This window comes from Leptonychotes weddellii, chromosome 8, assembly GCF_054177405.1.
Source record: "Leptonychotes weddellii isolate Sample4059 chromosome 8, ASM5417740v2, whole genome shotgun sequence".
Lineage (NCBI taxonomy): Eukaryota > Metazoa > Chordata > Mammalia > Carnivora > Phocidae > Leptonychotes > Leptonychotes weddellii.
In genome coordinates, this window is record NC_138376.1 from 117,540,053 (window position 1) to 117,556,747 (window position 16,695).

The window sequence follows — 16,695 nt, forward strand, 5'->3', positions numbered from 1 at the left end:
TTAACACATTAACACTTAAAATAAGGCTTGGAATCCCTATTAAGTAACATAGCGCACGCACACAGTAGGTCCTAAATGAAAGACTGCCAAAGGAAGGAATCCATGTGTGCACTCACATGGAGGAAGAGCAAGGTGGCTGGGTGTCACCTTGAAACTGCTTGCTCCTCATGTCTTTGGTTCCCCTGAACCAGAACGGGATTATTGGTGAGTGAGGCCAGCATCCCCAGTGGTGACAAAAAAGGAAATTGGTAGAAAAGGCATCATCCAAGTTGGATTAACTCAGCTCTGTGGCCTGGGAGGTTCCCAGGACATCCAGCCAGATGCAGGGCCTCCGGAGATGTGAGGCTCGGATGTGTGTGATGACAGAGAGGGAAGTGAGAGGTAGGGCCAGAGGAGCTCGGAGGTGCCTCTGACCTCCAACCCATGGGTGCACCACTATTCCCACTATCCATCACCTGCAGGCTAACCCCAGGGCCACTAGACAGTTGCCCATTTTTCTAATGGACACATTCTTTCTCTATCAACAGTTCACATGGAACATAGGTAAAGGAATCCAGCAACTTCTTTCTTATTTCACTGCCTGTCTATTGCTTACTCGTTCTGTAGTTTATTTGCTTTGGATCCAAGGGTCCCTGGGTACCAAAAGCTACATTAGTCTACTCAACTGCATGTAAGCCAAGATCCTGACCATCCTGGTTTTGTTGTTATTGTTGTATTTCTTTTAAAGCTTAGCCATTTTCCATTCTGGGCCATTACAACTCTGTTTACTGTGAATTCCACGGTGGAGGTATCTTCCCCATCCCCAACCTACGGGCTGCGCTGTGAGCAGTGACTTGTCACCACATTACCAGTATAGAGTCAGGGATTCATAGCGTTGGGGGCCTTAATTTGAAGGTACCAGTGAGGAACAGGAGGGGAGGGGATGAGAAGAAATCTCTTTATGAGAGCCGGTGGGCTCAATAGAGGTTGAGACTGAAAGAAGTGTTGCTAAATACATAATGCATCATCTGGAGAAAAATACAGCATCATCTGCATCTTGTAACATGGTATGATTAAGCAGGTTGGAGCTTATTTCTGGAGTATTTACTTGATAGGAAATCCATCCTTATGGTCCCAAGACAAGACTGATCCATCCTGTCCTCCTCTTACTCTGAATACTTCCCACCTCTTTCTCACTCACCTTCCTCTGGTCCTGGGCTGAGTTCACAACTCAAATAGTCACATTCTTTCAGTTATAAGGGACAGAAACCCACTCACACTATCTTAAGCAAGAAGGGAATTTGGGGATTCATGTGTTAGAAAGGATACTATGGAAGTTCCAAGGTCAAAGGAAAACAATGTAAAGGTAGGACCTCGTGACTGGAGCCAAGATTTCCCCCTGCCCTGGCACCCCACTGCCATGTACCTTCCACCTCTGCTCCCTGTTGCTCAGCTCAGTTCGGCAGGTGGAAGCTCCCCACGGTCAGGGAAAGGGCCACTACTTGAAAGGGGTATTCTTACCCCTCAAGCTCAGCAACCTAGAGGGAAGAATTTCTGTCTCACAACTTCCATATACAATCCCAGAAAAAGCTCTGATTGTCTAACTCAGGGCTAATACCGTCCCAAAGAATAGAGTGACCTGATTGTCTAATTTCTGTCCTGTGGCCCAGGAAGTAGGGTCTATCACCAGAACAAAGGCAAGAGCGGGGGCGGGGAGGGGGTTGGGGAAAGAAACCCAAAACCAAACAGCCTGGCAGTGAAAAACAGCAGTTCCCAGGGTCTTCTACACCTCCCCACCCTCATCATAAACCTTTGAGCTGAGGACGAAAAGGCCCTAAGCCTGACCTGAAACGTAACAGCAAATTAGATCCTACCTGGAAAAATGAGCTGTCAATCACTGCACAAATCATTCCTGCTCTCTGTGCATCTTACCAGAGTGGCACATGTCTTCTGAGAGTCTCCGTAACAATGACCAGACGTGGTGTGGAGTCAGCACGTGGGGTTTCATTCCCAGCTCTGCTTTGTCCTGGGGAGTTCTCTTAGCAGGTTGATGCATTTTTCTGCCCTTCAGTTTCTTCCTGAGGAAAGGAATAATAACGCCTCTCTCACAGGGTTGTTGTGGGCGTTAATGGGAGAGTTTGTGTTGGGGTCAGACCTGACAGAGAGTGGGGGGCTAGTGTTTGCCCCAAGGCAAGCAGTGCCTTTCCTGGGAATCTTGATGTCAAAGCCTGGAAATTGGCTCACGTACAGGAAGCCGGATGGGTTTCTCAGTGCTCTCAGACATGTATGTTGATTAGGAATTTTGTAGAGTTGCTTAGATCAAATGGGTCCCAAAATTCCCCATTGCTGTGGGTGGGGGGAAGGCGCCGGCCGGGTGTCCTATCCCACGCACACTGCCCGTCTCCTAGACCTCATCGTCTTTGAGTTTCTCTGTCTCACTTTCTCTCTGCACATTCAGGAGTGTACACATTTCTGTCCAGCACCCTGAAGTCTCTGGAAGAGAAGGACCATATCCACCGTGTCCTGGACAAGATCACAGACACCTTGATCCATCTGATGGCCAAAGCAGGCCTCACACTCCAGCAGCAGCACCGGCGTCTGGCCCAGCTCCTCCTCATCCTCTCCCACATCAGGCACATGAGGTGAGGCACCCTTGGGTTCCCCACAGGAGCCCCATAAGGAACACCAGCCCCCACGCATGTACCGCTGGGCTGGAAAGTGCTGGTGCCTGAATGCAGATAGCCCACTTGGCGCAGTTCCTGGCACGTGAGAGGGCAAGGGAGGTGAGACGGAAATCTGTCTAGGGCACGGGGCAGGCCTTCGAGAGCTTTCCTAGAGGGCATGACATTTGCACTCAGTTGGAAGCCCACACAAGGTCTCATGGGGGGAGGGGTGCGCAGGATGCGGGTTGAGGGAGGAAGGCAATGTTTGGTGGTTCACTCTGTCCTACCAGGCAAGGACAGTCTATGAGCACACCTATCCTCTGAAGGCCCTAGGTGCATCCCTTATGGTTCCTGCACCACATTCCCCCTAGTACACTTAGAAATTCTGAGAGAACCTCTGTGCCTATGCCTCATGCCTCACGGAGAGTCAACACTGATTCCTCCATTCCTCTCAGATCCCTCCTTGCCACCCCTCATTGCTGCTACCCGCATTCAAGCCATCATTCCTTCTGGATTTCTGCAGTGGCCCCCTCACGCACCTCCTTGCCTTCAGTCTTGACCCTTCCTAACCCATTCTCCACACCAGAGCCAGAGCGGCCATCTCATACCACATCTCCTCACGTCATGCCTTTATTTAAAACCCTGAAAAACGTCTCATTGCTTTAGTCCCTTTATTTTGCTTATATAACTTCTGTGCTCTAGCCCTTACTTAACTTTCTCGGGCTTCCTGAGAGTCTGAGCTCTGGCCATAAACAACTGTTCTCCTAGTCATGGGGGAGCTGCAGATTGGCTGGCAGCTCTGTCCATCCCCACTGGGTTCACTCCCACATCTGTGGGACAGCTGATGGAGGCTGGGCACAGCTGGGAGACTCCAGGTTGGCCAGGTGACTCTGCTTCCATGTGTCTTTTAGTCTCTTTGTACCTGCAGGTTAGCTGGGACATATTCTTCTCATCGTGATGGCAGAGGTACAAGAAAGCAAGCCTGTAAGGGCAAGTGCATTGTCATGTTTTAGCTGAGTCACATCGACTAATGTTCCACTGGCCAACAAATCACATAATGAGGCTTAAAGTCAGGATCAGGGGCATGTGGCACGGGGAATGGATTTTTGTGAACAGTAAGCTAATCCATCATGGCTTATTCTTTTCAGAAAGGGTCTCCTGACCCTTCACCCGGTTGGGATTTGCACCCTATCCTTCCTGATTGCTGCTGCCCATTTTATTTTTCTCTCTGCCCCAATTAGACCTTAAACTCTGTGAGGCAGTTACCACAACCCACCTTGGATACTCTGGGTACCCAATACCACCTAGCATAGGGCTTAGCACAGGAACCACTCAATAAATATTTTGTATAGGAGTTAAGGAAGGATATTAGCAAAGGAAGTGGAGCCTTTCTGTGCCAAAAGGAGAAAGTGGTCTCATTTCCATTTCAAATAGTCATGTAAAGTGGCTGGCCAGAGGCTTAGTGGATACTATTCCCATGAACAGAGCTCAGCCTGCGGGGGAGAGATAAAGAAAGTAGAGGAAAAAAAAAGAGAGAGAGAGAGAGAGAAAGAAAAAATTCTTTACTCCAGAAAGGCCATAAAAATGAGGTGAAGTGATGATACTAGGGATCAGGTACCCATGTGTGATGAAGTCTATATGACCTTGGGCTTACACCCGGACCGTAGGAATGAAAGCGAAATTTCTTTTCTTAGTGGCTGTGAGGGAAGGGCCAAGGTGTCTGGAGGGTTGGCTCAGTTTTTAAGGGGCTTTCAAACCTTGAGATTATGCATCAAGTGGCAAGAAGCTTGTCCCATCAGAGTCCCAAGAATCACGCTCTCTGGAGAGGATCTTGAAAATGGATAGCTTCTTGAGAAAATAAATGTATCTTTCTTTCTTTGTCTTCCCCCACAGTCCCATATATGGTGTCATATATATTGTGTAGGCTCACAACATTATTGCTGAGTGAATGAATATGTGAGTAAATGGATGAATGAGAATTACTTGAATATTTTCCCTACCCTATGAATTCAAAATTCCCATTTGATGACTTCCACTTGGCAAAGTTTGAGAGAGAGTGATTGTAGTCTCTGTTCTCAGGGATTCCCTACGTATCTGGTGTCATAAACGGAGGACTCACCTTGGCCAGGTAGAGTGGGGGACTGCATTCAGAGTACACATTTCCAGTCCTTTCCCATCTGTTTATATTTATGAATATTACAAAGAGGGAAGCAGGGAATGTGTCAGAATAACAATCCTCTAACCAGATTTCCTGGCTGAGAGAGTAAACTTCCCCTTGAAGAAATGTATTAGCTTTTACTCTGGGCTAGGAATTTCAAAGATGTTGTAGAAACCATGTTGCAGATGAAGGTTTTTATTTGTTGGTAGGAATTGCTGAATTTTCAAATCTGTCAACTGCTTTTCAGCAGTGGCAAGCCTAATTAGTTAATACCCCGACATATCTGCACTAAATTTACAGGCGTCTGGTAGTTTTATTGGCAACGTATGGTGGAGGGCAGCCGCAGTGAGAGAGCTCTCTAGAGTTTGTTGGAATTGTGTGAAAGGCTGGAGAGAAGCTGCTTTTCTATTGAAAGCTGTGAGCATTTTCTCTCTCACTGGGGCGCGCGCGCGCGCGCGCGCACACACACACACACACTAATGTTTTGGTGCCTTATTACAGCCAGTCTAAATCACAGAACTCTGTTTTATTAAGCTTGGCCCCAGCCATATGTTGTTACTCAGAGAACTTAACACCAGATTTCATGTGACTATAAATGTGATTCATTAGGTTGCACGAGCAAGACAGTGTGAGGTCCAGCCGGCATTTAACATTAACAGCATTTTAAATGAAAAACAAACAAACAAACAAAAACCCCCACTTAGATATGTAATTAGGTTGTGGTGTTGTAAGACCTGAATAGTCTGATGCCGTGTTTTCATGGCATGTCTCCAACTTGTGCAGACTCTTCCCCTACTAAAAATTGCGAGTATTTTCCAGGACACTCTCTTGGTCCTATCTCCTCAGGATACATCATTCTTTCTAAAAAAACCTCAAGATCGCTAAGAGGTGTTCTATATTTTTTCCATTGGTGGTGTGGTGGGGAAAGAGCAGAGTTGTGGCTGGGGGAAGACAGGGGAGGACAGAGGTTAAAAGAAGAAATGCCATTTGCCTACCTTTCCCTGTGTCCATTTGCCCCATGTTGTCTGAGCATCTAGCACATTCTTGGCACTGCTGTAGGCTGCTGCAGGATGGGCACATCGCTGCCCCTCAGGGAGCTTGCCCCGTGTGTGCTGGTGTGTGCGAATGTGGCAAGAATAAGCCTGCGTGTGTCCAGAGAGGAATTTCAGGTTGTCTTAGCGCTGGGAGGAAAACGGAGCAAGCGCAAGAGGACAGCGAAGGCCGTAGTGCCTTGAGGTCACTGACTGTGGCAGCAAAAGGCCTTTCAGAGGAGGTGGCACCTGAAGGTTTGGGGAAAGAGCTCCCAGGCAGAGGGGGCAGCAAGTGCAAACAACCTGCGTCTGGAAGTAAAGTGCTCAGTTTCTTCAAGCTCTCTCTGAAAAAGCTCAGTCTTGTTTTTCTTTCTAGCACAAAAACCAGCGTGGTGAAAGAGCATGAGCTAGGGGAGAAAGGCAGGGGGCGCTCTGAGAGGTCGGCAGAAGCCACATCACTTAGACCTTGTGGAGCCTGGAAAGAAATTTAGATTTTATTCTGATTAAATGGCAAACACCTGGGAAGTCTGAAGCAAGTCAACGTCTTGGCCTGTTTTCCGCATTTTAAAAAACTCCCTCCTACACGGCTGTCTCGTCTCTGTTCTCTTTTTAGATGTAATGCTAATAGAGGGGAAGAGAACCTCATCTGAGTCAGGGGAAGGAAGTCACCTGGATAGCAAACCCTGAAATGGCTCTTTAAACAGGGAGAAAAACTGACAGGCAGGTGTCTTTGGAGTTTCCCTTGCTTCCCCTCCTTAGGCGTCGCAGCAGCCCCGGAGCTTGGGATGCTCTAAAGTGGTCCTCTTTGTGTCTTCCCACCCGCAGTAACAAAGGCATGGAGCATCTGTACAGCATGAAGTGCAAGAACGTGGTGCCTCTCTACGACCTGCTGCTGGAGATGTTGGATGCCCACCGCCTGCATGCCCCAGCCAGCCGTGGGGGTGCGCCTGTGGAGGAGATGAACCAGAGCCAGCTGGCCACCACGGGCTCAACTTCATCACATTCCTTGCAAGCATATTACATCACCGAGGAGTCAGGGAGTTTCCCCACCACGGTCTGAGAGCTCCCAGGCTACCCCAAGGTCCTGAGAATCCCTGCGGCATTTTACCCACGTCATGCATCACGATAGCAGAGTTCCGCTCCTGCGCACACTCCAGCATGCATCCACCACCGTGGCTTTCTAATACGAGTGGCCATTTGCTTGCTCAGTTCTTAGTGGCACTCCTTCTTTTGGGAACAGCCAAAGGGATTCCAGGGCTAAATTCTTTGACTCTCTCTCTCTCTCTCCCTTTGCTACATTACTAAGCGTGAGGATTCTGTAGCTTTTCATGACTGAACTCAGTCTACGAGCTGGGACTCAGGTGACTGTGCATTTAAGCTACTTGTTGAGACCCAGACCTGCAGAGTGGACATTTCATCTCTGTGAAGTGCTTTTTAATGGATCTAAGAAAAAGCCCCAGGAAAGACTTGAAAGTGGCTCCTTTAATTGCTGACTGGGAGAAAGCTAGGTCTAGGGTTCATTATGGCATCGTCTTGTATTCCTATAGTAACATATCATTTTATTAAAGTAATACCTTGAAGCTTTTGCTCTGTTGCATGGCTGGAGCTGAATATTCAGTGATTGTCCATTCATTTGCCCTATAGGAATACAAGATGCCCACAGAGAAGGAGGGTCCCCTAATTGTCAAAACGTTGTCAAGTTAATACACTGACCTTCAGATTTGCTGAATGTTCTTCCACTGGTTTTTGAGAACACTGTACAGGTCATGGGTTCCAGTTAATTCTTGCTTCCCATGGACCTATGGAAAACAGCAGGTTGATCCCAGTTAAGTCACCTCCACATAGACCAGTTTCCTTTTAAGGGATAAATTATTGGGGTTTTGTTTTTAGCCTTCTCCCCCCAGGACTTGCTGAGTATCAGCTTCAGGACCTAGTCTTGTGTGGTCTCACACCTACCAGCAGAGGGCGCTCTGCTAGGCTCTTCCTGGTGTGTAACTTACACAGAGGGTGAATTCATCACACGGAGCAGTGCCCAGCCTATGACCAAGGACAGTTTAAATCAACAGGCACCCTGGTGACACTTTTAGCCCTGGGGCACTTGGGTCAATAGTAAATGTGCATGATTATTGTAAATACTGGAGAACAGGAGGAAAGTAGGGTAGAACCCGGATAAAACTGAGAGGCTCATGGTGAGCCTGCCACAGGCAATAGCTCTGTCCAGGAGTGCCCCTGGCAGGCCCTGTGTGTACTGTGGGGCTGCCCTGGGACCCGTGGACACCCCTTCTCTTCTCGCCACCCTGACTGGAAGGAGCAGCAGTAGACAGCTGTGTTCCTCCAGTTGGCCCAGCACACTGTCGGGTGGGGCTGGAGGGCGATGCTTAGAGGCTCCCTACTCAGGCTGCCGGGGACCGGGTCAGACTCCACGTGCTCTTGGTTGTTTAGAGCTCATCCAAAAACCAGGGTTTGGCCTTGGGGAAAAAAAGTACCCCAAAGCTCATTTCATTAAACTTCATAAGCCACGAGAGCGAGACTAGAATTGGGCCATAGGAATCCTTTGCCCTATAGGCTAAACAAGAAGGGCTCAGTCCAGCCGCAGGGCAGCCTTTCCTAGGCCTTTGATTCTCCAGAGCAACTAGGGTTTATCTCTTCTTCTCAGCCAAAAAGTAAGTTTGGTTTCCTCCGGCGACCTCACTGTGTATGATTCAAACCCCGTTGAGAGGTGATGTGTTACCAACAACCCAGCCGATCTTCTAGGGCTTCTCTTGGGATGCCTGTTTCAAAAAGTGGATTTCATTCATTTTTGATTACTTAGTAAGCGAGCACCAAAGGACTAGGAACCTGGGAGGGCCAAAAAATAAAAAAATAGAAAAGTTTTTTCATATATGTGCATCTGAATTTAGGGGCAGTTTTGTGTATCTGCAGTAAGGATATGTTTAGAACATAATTCTTTTGTTGTTTTGTTTAAGAAGCACCTTATATAGCATAATATATATTTTTTTTGAAATTACAATGCTTGTTTATCAGACAATTGAATGTAGTAATTCCGTCCTGGATTTCATTTGACTGGGTTAAACGTGCAAAACCAACGAAAAATATTTAGTTTTTTTGTATAGCTACCTTGTCATGTATGCAGTCATTGATGCGTAGGGCCTGGTGATTATTCATTTAAATGAAGATCACATTTCATATCAACTTTTATATCCACAGTAGACAAAATAGCACTAATCCAGATGCCTATTGTTGGATATCGAATGATAGACAATCTTATGTAGCAGAGATTATGCCTGCAAAGGAAAATTATTCAGGGCAGCTAATTTTGCTTTACCAAAATATCAGTAGTAATATTTTTGGACAGTACCTAATGGGTCAGTGGGTTCTTTTTAATGTTTATACTTAGATTTTCTTTTAAAAAAATAAAAACAGACAAAAAATTTCTAGTACTATAGATGATGTAATAGCAGCTAAATCCAAACAATAATAAAGTGGAGGGTTTTACATTGTTCATCTAATGTGTTTGTATTCATGTTAAAGATACTACTACCTTTGAAATGGGCAGAGAACACCAGATGGTTGGAATGTTAGCCCAGGGAAATTCAAATAATTTTAGAAATCTCTTTTTATTCTTATTTGAAGTGCCACTAACGGACAGCTGACACTTTGCAGCTGATACTGCTGTTGGGGGTAGGGAACATGTTGTATCTCCCCCTCCACCCGCCCTCCCCGAGGCAATTTAAGTTTTGAAAGATATAATCAACCTGGGGGTTAGGGTAGGGTGGCGAAGTAGGTTCAGGAATTTCAAGAGTGGGAAATACAGTAATAAGAGCCTTGCAAGTATTTTCAGGCAGATGGATACTGGCACCTGGGGTATGAACCAGGCTTCTGTATTCCTCTAGTGCCCTGTGAACTGCGAATGATGACCATTTCTAAAATGGCAGCCAGAGTTCTACGGAAGAGCAAGCATCGTCCGTGGTACCATCTAAGAAATAGCTAGCTAGTGGTCTGTGTTTCTTTTGGCCGCTGCCTGGCTCCGGGCTTGCCGTAAAGATTCTGGAATGCTGTCATGCAACCATCAGAGAGGCTAGTTCATCCAAAGAGAAGACCCTACAGAGGTTGCAAAATCCAGCCCCAAAGGAAGTGGAGTCGTTGGTTAGAGTTTCCTCTGAACCTTGCAAGGCCGTCTAACCATGCCATATCCCATGCCTTTTGGGGGCTGAACAAATAAGGGACTTCCTGATAATTTACTCTCGATCACATTAAAGTGTTCTCGCATTAAAACCTTAGACACTGAAATGGCCATTGAGTTAGGCTGTTGGTTTAGAGAACCCCTACATGAAACCAATTCCAAATCCTTTCCTCTTCATACTTTCCCACTCTGAGATGGACTGTGGATGCCGGGAATGATCACTAGGGCCGTAGTCATAGCTAATATTCACAGGCAAATCTGCTTTGAGAAACTAGTTATTTGGAAGGCAGATAGAGTCGTATAGTAGTTTCTGAGGCTATCCTGCTTCCCTTCGGTGCAAGTCTGGGGAGGATGATCCAGATTACACTGCACACTTCCTAGGTGAACTCCCTGAAAACTTACTCTCAACTGGAGCAAATGAATTAAACTGTGGTCCCAAATATTCATCTTCTCACTAGTGTGATTCCTCTGTTTCTAACTGCATCTCCTTTTCATTTGGGTTAAAGTGAGTGTGACCTCTTTCTATGTCATTTATAATTGTTTTCTCAGTAACCGCTGCCTTGATTATGGCACTTCAATTTTGCACTGTCTTTCAGAGGTTCAAGAAAAATTTCTATTCTTTTTTTTTTTTTTTGCATCCAAATGTGCCTGAACTTTTTAAATATGTAAATGCTGCCATGTTCCAAACCCATCTTCAGTGTGTTTGTACAGAGCTGTGTACCCTGGAAACAACATACAGCCCCATGAGCAGGTGCCTGAGATGTGGACCCCTTTGCATTCACAGAGAGGTCATTGGTCATAGAGACTTGAATTAATAAGTGACATTATGCCAGTTTATGTTCTCTCACAGCTTATATACAATGCTTTTTGTGCACAGCATATTCTTCAATGTAGAGCTCTTGTTTTATGGGAAAAGGCTTATATGCCAAATTGTGTCTGATGGTTTAATATGCCTTTTCGCTGATGCATACTATTATTGATGTGATTCTGTTTTGTTGCAGCTTCGCATTGTTTAATGAAACACACTTGTAAACCTCTTTTGCACCTTTAAAAAGTAAGGAGTCCAGTGGGATGCTCAAGCACCTGTAAACAATTTTCTCAATCTATTTGATGTTCAAATAAAAAATTAAACGAATGACAACTGGCTTGGTTTCTGTAAACTCCCTTCTTGCTAATGGCTCACCACTGACTGCCTCAAATCAAGGCGATGGAATGCAGTGAATCCCGAAGATCACTCTGATGCCAGGCTCCCTCCCCCCCGGCACAGGAGGAAGTGTGTGGACACTGGGAGTAGGCGAACCTGGCCTCACATCCTCGCTCCACCACATACAAGGTTTATGATCGTTGGCAATGAATTTTTCAGAGCCTCCACTTCCTCATCAACAAAATGGTGACAGTAACACCTAATTCACAGGGTGGTTAGGAGGATTATATGAGGTGCTCTTTAAAATAGTTTTCTAATGGCTAACCCTCTCCCATTCTCTGTGAGGGAGAAGAAGGAAGCTCGAGAGTAATTACTTATGAATGAAGGAGTGATAATTGGAATGAACAATCTGAAACTTGCATGATTTGCTCAAAAACCAATCCCCATCATGATGATAAAGCAGGAATTACCAGTACATTGCCTCCCCATCCCTCCTCATCCCTCCCCATCCCACCCTAGGTTTCCGTTGTAGGACCCTGCTCCCTTTTCAGAGCTACCTGCAGGCTCCCTTTCCCCCATTTTCTCTGTAATTTAATGGATGAGTTGGGGGAAAAAAATGGGAGTACTTGAGAGGCAACATAATAGGGCACACAGGCTCTACAGCCAGATTCTCAGTTTGAAGCCTCATTCTACCATTTCTCCTGTGACCTCGGCAAGGTAATTTTAACGCGCCTCAATTTCTTCACCTGTAAAGAGAGAAAATAACAGCGCCGCCCACCTTGAAGTGCTGCTGTGAAGACCACAGGGGTTAACACGGGAAGCGTTTAAGGACAGTGGCTGACACTGCTTGGTTCTCCCCGAGTCCGCTCCCACTGCGTGTCTGCATTCACTTCGTCGTTAGCGTGAGGTTAGGTTTTTCACACTGAGTCATTTTGATTCCAAGGGGCTCTTCTCTTTTCTTGTTCTATCATTCCTGGGCAAGTTCTTCAATCGCAATTTTCCTTGTTTCCTCATGCCTAAAGTGGAAATGAGAACATCCACCCTACAGGGCTATTATGAGGATTATAAGAGAAAACTATCTAAAATGCTGGTCTAGGATCTGCAGGTAGGAAGCTGTCGGGAGAGATTAGCTACCATTATTACACTCATCACTACCCTCTGTGAGCATTTACATTTAATGGAATCATTGATGGGTTTGGATTTACATTTGCCATTTTTTATTGTTTTTACATGTCTCCTGTCTTTTTCTTTCCTGTGTTCCTCCTTACCAGCCCCTCCTTTTTTATTTAAATAAATATCTTTAGGGTACCATTTTAATTTTTCTCTTAATTTTTCTTTTTTACTATTTTCTTGGTGATTGCTCTTACAGTGTGCATCTTAACCTATCATGGTCTTTCTCAGATTAATACTCACTTAAATCTGATAAAATAAATATCTTTGCTCTGAGAGCTCCAGTCTTTCCCCTCTCCTTTATGTTATTATTGTCATATATATTCTATTTATATGCATAAACCCAACAATAAAATGTTATACTTATTGGCTTATACATTTTGTATCTTTTGATTTTTAAAATAATTTCTTAATTAGTTCATTTTTTAAAGATTTTATTTATTTATTTGAGAGACAGAGAGAGCACCAGCAGGGGGAGGGGCAGAGGGAGCAGGAGAAGCAGACTCCCCACTGAGCAGAGCCCCATACGGGACTGGATCCCAAGACCTTGAGATCATGACATGAGCCAAAGGCAGACACTTAACCGACTGAGCCACCCAAGTGCTCCTAACTTTGTATCTTTTAAAGAAGACAAGAAGTGAGAAAACAATATACTTACGGACACTTTTTTCTATCAACCTACATATTTACCATTTTTGGTGTTCTTCATTTCTTCCTGTGGATCTGAGTTCCTGTCTGGTGTCATTTTCCTTCAGCTTGCAGTGTTTCTTGTAGGGCAAGTCTACTAGGAATGACTTCTCTTTGTTGATCCGGTTATGTGTTTATTTCACTTTCATTTCTGAAGGGCGATTGTTCTGAATCTAGAATTCTCAGTCGACAGTTTTGTTTGGTTTTGAGCACGTTGAAGGTATCATCCCAGACCTGGCTTCTCCTGCATCAATCCTTTTGATTCTCACCGGTATTGGATGAGTCATCTTCTCCTTGCTGCTTTCAAGATTTTTTTTTGTTGAGCAGCACGGCTATGATGTGTGTAGATGTAAATCCCTACTTGGGATTCACTCAGCTTCCTAGATGTGTACTCTGATGGTTTTCATCAGGTTTGTGCAGTTTTCAACCATTATTTCCTCAAATAATTCTTCTCCCCTTCTCCTCTGTGACTTCCATTATATACACATATATACTCCACAGTCTGTTTGTCCCTTATTATCCTTCTCGGAATACCAAGGAATGGAGTTGTCTTCATGTGCCATGTGTTATTTCCAGGGCTCACCAGCTTTGGGGAGAATGTTTAGCAATCCGTGGAACTTTTAAATTTGTCCAGTGCAGCTGGTCAAAGCTGGAATGCTGACTGAAGGTAGATTCTACTCAACGAACTGGCTCCACATCACGTTCTCCAACATGACATATTCTTAAGCCTTTAGGGACATTTAAATTCAGAACTGCCATATTTAGATTTGCTTCTCCCAAAATACAGATTATATGTCTCAGGGAAGCAAATTTTTACAACTTTTATTATTTACACTATGGACTATGTGCATTAAAAAGCTAGTTTTATGTTCAACATTCATGGTTGCTTGAAATTGCAATATATATAGCTACCACCAAAAAGGTAGTGCTAAGTCCAGGTGAGAGATGTTCATTCCAGATAGAGATACGCTTTCTAATGGAACTGCCTGCAGACAATCTGGGACACCTGGTTGGAAGTACAGGTGAGATGAACTCCCTGCAACAGGAGTTTCCTCTGCGTGAATGAGATAACCTCTAAGCCAAAATGTTGAGGTTCTCTCAGCATAAGGAATTATCTTTGATTTTCCTTTCTACCCCGTTACAACACATCCACATTCATACACGGAGAAGTACCATTTACTGGGTGTTTCACAATGCCAAGTACTAGCTTTATACAAATTTTTCTAGGTAATTTTTACAGCTATGATATGAAGGTAGATCTATTACTGTCTTTCCTTGACCGGTGAGGAAACTAAGGATCAACACAGTTAAGCAAGGTTCCCAGGATCAGTAATCTCATGAATGGCAGACATCCGATCAGTTCTCTTGAGTGTAAACATGATTCCCACTTCATAAACTGGGGTTTGAGCTTCTTGGGAGTTAAAGCCACATAGTACATATGAAAAATTTTTAAAGATTTATTTATTTATTAGAAAGAGAGCACACACAGGTGTGCGTGTGAGCGGGGTCAAGGGCAGAGGGAGAGGGAGAGAGGGTCCCAGGCAGAATCCCCACTGAGTGTGGAGCCCAATGCTCCATCTCAAGACCCTGAGGTCATGACCTGAACCAAATTCAAGAGTTGGAGGCTCAACCTACTGAACCACCAGGCACCCCAATATATAAGAAATTTTAATCAAGACCAGAGAATGTGCTAATTTTGTATTTAAACAAGTTTGACATTTTATGAGCGGAGAAATTCATATGAACTTCTAAGGCAAAATGTGACTCTTTAAAGAAAATATGGCATTTTGGACAGGAAGCTTAATGCTATGTCCCTCAAGTTCCGAAAAAAAAAATGTGTCCCCCTCTTTCCGGTGGGTGGCCCTTGGACAGAAAAGCTTGAGAAGCACTTCTTTTGCTATCATCCCTGACACTTAGCGCCAGAGCTTTCTGGTTTCTGAGGTTGTACCAGGCACCCTTCCTGCCCCTGGTTTGTGCCAAGAGTGGTGGGTGAGCTGAGGAGTGATTTTCCTCTGTACCTTGGCACCGGGAGGAACTCTATTTCTAGCTGATGACCTGAGACCTTGAGGCCTGAGGCAGTGGCATCCCACCAGCAGTGGGGCCTTCAGAGGTGACAGTAGGCGAGGCTCACTCCCTTTCTTTGCCACAAGACCAGCACCGATCTCATGGCCCAGGAATAAGACCATGGCCCTCGGCCAAGGCACCCGGTGTCTGGGTAGAATGGACAAAATAGCGGCTTTCATCCCAAATAGATGAAAGTCAAGGAAAAAAAAAAACTGAATCAAGGAAGCATTTGGGCAACATTTTCAAAAGTGATTTTGAAACTGGGTGGGAAAACCTCACACCAGCTAGGAGCAGAGGAAAGGAGTCCAAAGTGGCCAGTTCTGGACCCTTTGCCAAGAGCCAGTTACTCAGAAGGCCACGAGATAGCACTCTGGGTGACTTTCCAAACTCGGTACACTGCTAGGCCTTTCTACAGCACTCGACTGTCATCAGATGTCTTTTCATCAAGAAATCAATAACTGTGAGAAAAGCCAATGAAAGGTTTGTGAGCTGATAAACATTTTTTATGGGCTGATTGAATTCTTGAGTTCACCCCAGGCTCAACAGAGTTTCAGCTGTAAAGATTCTTGAGTATGTCCACATTTACAACCAGAAAGCACATGTGGGAATACCGAGGACCCCCAAACACAGGCTGGAGGGGAGGAGGAAAGAATAAGAAGAGGGTGAAGTCACAGGAAGGGATCCTGTCAGGACCAGTGGGAGCTGCCTTGTGTGTCATCCTAGTGCCTCAAGAACACCAGGTGCAGTTGGCTTCCTGGGGTTCAACCACACCAGGTAAGCATGTCCTTCAAAATGAAGGGAAGGGCTGAAGGTGCCCAACTGGAACTGCAATCTGCTTCACTAAGAATGGATTACAAACCAGAGCAAGTGACCCATTCACTTATTTTTGAATGTATTATTAAATGTTTAAAAACTCCCCTTAACAGTCCTTACAATCGGGGATGCCTGGGTGGCTCAGTTGCTTCAGTGTCCAACTCCTGATCTCAGCTCAGGTCTTGGTCTCAGGGCCATGAGTTCAAGCCTCATGTTGGGCTCTGCGCTAGGCATGGAGCCTACTTAAAAGAAACAAACACACAAAACAACCCTTACAACTGAATCTATTCTTGAATGCAAAAAATAAAATGTGTATAAGGAATATGAAAAAAAAAAAAAAACCAGGAGGTTTGGATAGAGAAGCTTGTTTTCATTACTTGGCAATGTTGGTACCAAGCTCTTCTAGCCTAGGATCATGAGACCCTGGGTCCAGGAAGTAGAAAGACCTAGACCCCAAAAGAACACAATCCAAGGCAGCTCCAGATTTCATACTATGGGAAAAAAACTGCTAAACTTTGGATTATGTTAAAAAAAAAAAAGTAATGGGCTGGGCGCCTGGGTGGCTCAGTTGGTTAAGCGACCGCCTTCGGCTCAGGTCATGATCCCAGGGTCCTGGGATCGAGTTCCACATTGGGCTCCTGGCTCAGCAGGGAGCCTGCTTCTCCCTCTGACCCTCTCTTCTCTCATGCTGTTTCTCTCTCGCTCGCTCTCTAATAAATAAATAAAATCTTTAAAAAAAATAAAATAAAAAAATTTAAAAAAAAAAGTAATGGGAAGTCAACATCAGAGAGCTTAGAGCAATA

At 45.1% G+C, this 16,695-nt stretch overlaps 1 protein-coding gene across 5 annotated transcripts in view; it reads left to right on the top strand.

Annotated features, from left to right (window-relative positions):
• The window catches only part of ESR1 (estrogen receptor 1), a 329,307-nt gene extending 318,162 nt beyond the window's left edge, over positions 1–11,145 (top strand). For all 5 annotated transcript variants that reach the window (XM_081829167.1, XM_081829171.1, XM_081829166.1 and 2 more), the window contains 2 exons: positions 2,438–2,621; positions 6,657–11,145. In XM_081829167.1, coding sequence (XP_081685293.1) covers positions 2,438–2,621; positions 6,657–6,891 — 419 coding nt within the window. In that variant the 3' untranslated portion in view covers positions 6,892–11,145. The remainder of the gene's footprint in view (positions 1–2,437; positions 2,622–6,656) is intronic.
• The last annotated feature ends 5,550 nt before the right edge of the window (positions 11,146–16,695 follow it).